The sequence below is a fragment of the Impatiens glandulifera genome, chromosome 1, assembly GCF_907164915.1.
Source record: "Impatiens glandulifera chromosome 1, dImpGla2.1, whole genome shotgun sequence".
In the NCBI taxonomy this organism is placed as follows: Eukaryota; Viridiplantae; Streptophyta; class Magnoliopsida; order Ericales; family Balsaminaceae; genus Impatiens; species Impatiens glandulifera.
In genome coordinates this window covers 48,289,221-48,292,187 of record NC_061862.1, presented here as the reverse complement: position 1 = coordinate 48,292,187, position 2,967 = coordinate 48,289,221, and the positions used below count along the sequence as shown (strand labels likewise).

The window sequence follows — 2,967 nt, the reverse complement described above, 5'->3', positions numbered from 1 at the left end:
TTTAAATAAGAACCTAACTATGTCGAAATAATCATGTGCAGATTAAACCAGATCGGTATTCAAATTAAAGTCGGTTTTGTCAAAATATCGGATTTCTGGAAAAATCGGCTTTTGGAACTAATCGGCTTTCTGGAAATATCGGCATTTGAACCAAATCGACTTTCTAAACAAATCGACATTTGGTATAAATCGGCATTTGGTACAAATCGGCTTTCTAGAAAAATCGGCTTTTGGAACAAATCGACATTTGGTACAAATCGGCTTTTGGAACAAATCGGCTTTTGGAACATATCGACATTTGGAACCAAATTGGCTTTTTGTAGAAATCGACATTCTAGACATATCGGTATTTTGCAGATTGACTTTCTACAAAGGCGCTTTCGGTATTTTGCAGATCGGCTTTCTGCAAGCACATCCGACATTCTATGAAGCGCACCCGACATTTCACAACTCCCATGCTTTACCTACCTTGGGAACATATATATGGACTCTTTTGGCAAATTCAGACATCAACTTTACACTTCCCAAATGAGTATTTCCATTTAAGTGCAAAGACTAATGAAGATCTTCTTACACTAGCAGAACTAGAATCAGAGACAGGTCAAGAAGTTTGAACCATACATTCTTTGGAGATTGAAATCATAATAATTTAAATTTATATTATTATCATCCAAGTACAGACAAGATCAAAGAATATCTCATCTACGGTACTATTCTAGATCTCAACCAATCAAGATCAAGATAAACTGTTCTATGAAGCGGATATATCCATTGAGCTGCAAATATGTCCGTTGATATATGCCTACTTAAAAAGACAAAGCTCAACCTGCTTCAACACCTTTTACCCGCTGTTCACCTTTCACCAACCTTCAAGCAATTGAACCTTTTGAACAACATGCGTTTTAGAACCTCAATCTTTCAAGTTTTCAAATTTCACAAGTTCTCCAAGCGTGTTAGAGTTCTAAATTTGTATTACAATACTAGATATTTTGTGTGAGTGGTGAGCATTGTAAGTTGACAGAATTCGTTTCTGTTTAACATAGTGAGTGTATTGAAATGTCGAAAACAGGAAGTAACTAAGCCCCGATTGTTCGATTGAGTTTGTATATGTGTTGTAAACAGACTGAATATTCTAGTGAATATCATTCTCAAAGGTTTGAGAAGAAAGGGTGACGTAGGAGTTTATACTCCGAACATCCATAAACTCTATGTCTTGTATTGTGTGTTCTTCATTATCTCATCATTCCTATTGATCATCTGTTGCTTCAAGCCCAAACAAACAGTTCCGCACTTGACTTTGTCAAGAGTTTGTGACGGCTTGTGTAGAGTAGAAACGAGATAATCAACCTCTAACAGTGTTATTATTGAACGATGTGTGTGTAAGCGTTCAACGTTGCGAGAGACCCCGTCTTCTTCGGCGATTCCGATCCTAACAAGTGGTATTAGAGCAAGTTGTCTCTATTCTCAAGTAATCAGATTTCAGTATGTCTATCGTCAACAAAGCCCCAATGTTCGAAAGTGAAGACTTCATTGATTGGAAGCTACGCATGCAAGTGTACTTAGCTTCACTAGACGATGACATGATGTACGCTATCTCTGATGGTCCAATAAAGATTGACAAGGAACGAAGCGAGTGGACAAATGATGATAAGAGGAAGAACAATCTTTACAATATAGCCAGAAATGCCATCTACAACACCCTGGATAAAAACACGTCCGCAAAAATCAAAGCATGCACTACTGCCAAGGAAGTATGGGAGAAAATCATCCAACTTAATGAGGGCAACGAGCGAACCAAGGAAAATAAAATCATGGTGGCCACTCAGAAATTTGATAACGTCAAGATGCGCTCTAGAGAAACCATAAAAGAATTCGGTGATCGCTTCACAAGTATTGTGAATGAACTTTCCCTTATGGGAAAAACTTACGCCAACAAAGAGACAATCGTCAAAGCGCTAAGAGCTCTTCCTAGTGCTTGGGATGTCAAAACAATGGTGATGATGAAATCCTAAGATGCAGCTACACAATGTATTTGAAGATCTAAAAGCTTATGAGTTCGAGATGAACTCAAGAAATGAAGATGAGCCTTCAACTTCAAATGTAACAAGAGCTCTGGTGTCCTCTATGGAACCAACAACCCCTATACCTATCAAGTCATCTGAATAGTTCAGCGAAGATGCAATGGCTATGATCGCAAAGAAATTTGAAAGAGTCATGAAGAAGAGTCAGCCACACTCATCCTACAACAATAATGATTGCAAGGCTAATGTATGCTGCTTCAACTGCGATGCTTTTGGTCACTACAAGTCAGAATGTTGAAAGCCAAGAAGAGATGATAGAAAATCAGCCTATCAAAAGAATAAGGAAGATAAAAAATCATCCAAAAAGGATCAAATGACAATGGTGGTAGAGGAAAACAGAGACAAATGGGCTCAAAGTGATTCAGAGTCAAGCAATAGTGACGATAATGAAGTCAAATGCTTCATGGCCAATGAAGAAGAGGTATTTGATTTTGCCTCTAAAGAGTTTAGTTGAGACGATTTAATTACTACACTTAATGACATGGTCATTGAGTACAAGAATCTGTCCGAGTTCGTCTCAAACCAACCTACCAAAGTGAGTGGTAGTACAACTGAACTATCATTTGAGAATGAGAAGCTCAAGGAGACAATTCAATTGTTGACTGAGGAACGAAAGAACCAAGTATGTGATTTCTGCATGGACGAGATCTGGAGATACTGTGAGTCAGATGATGAATCACAAGAGGCATGCCAACTACAAGTTTGGTCTAGGCTATGATAACAACAATCCAAGTACGTCATGCAAAAAGTTGAAACCCAAGAAAGACAAGCTTCCTTTTATAAGCTTTGTCAAGGGTACATCAACCAACAATGAAGAAAGTCACGATTCAAATAAATTAGTAATTAAAAAGAAACTGACGTATTTGGAGCCAACCGATAAGTCACG

The 2,967-nt window shown here is 38.0% G+C and overlaps 1 protein-coding gene across 1 annotated transcript; it reads left to right on the top strand.

Annotated features, from left to right (window-relative positions):
- Positions 1 to 1,484: 1,484 nt before the first annotated feature.
- LOC124927087 lies at positions 1,485 to 2,012 on the top strand. Its single transcript, XM_047467436.1, has one exon. The coding sequence runs from the start codon at positions 1,485 to 1,487 to the stop codon at positions 2,010 to 2,012; it is 528 nt and encodes a 175-aa protein (XP_047323392.1).
- Positions 2,013 to 2,967: the final 955 nt, after the last annotated feature.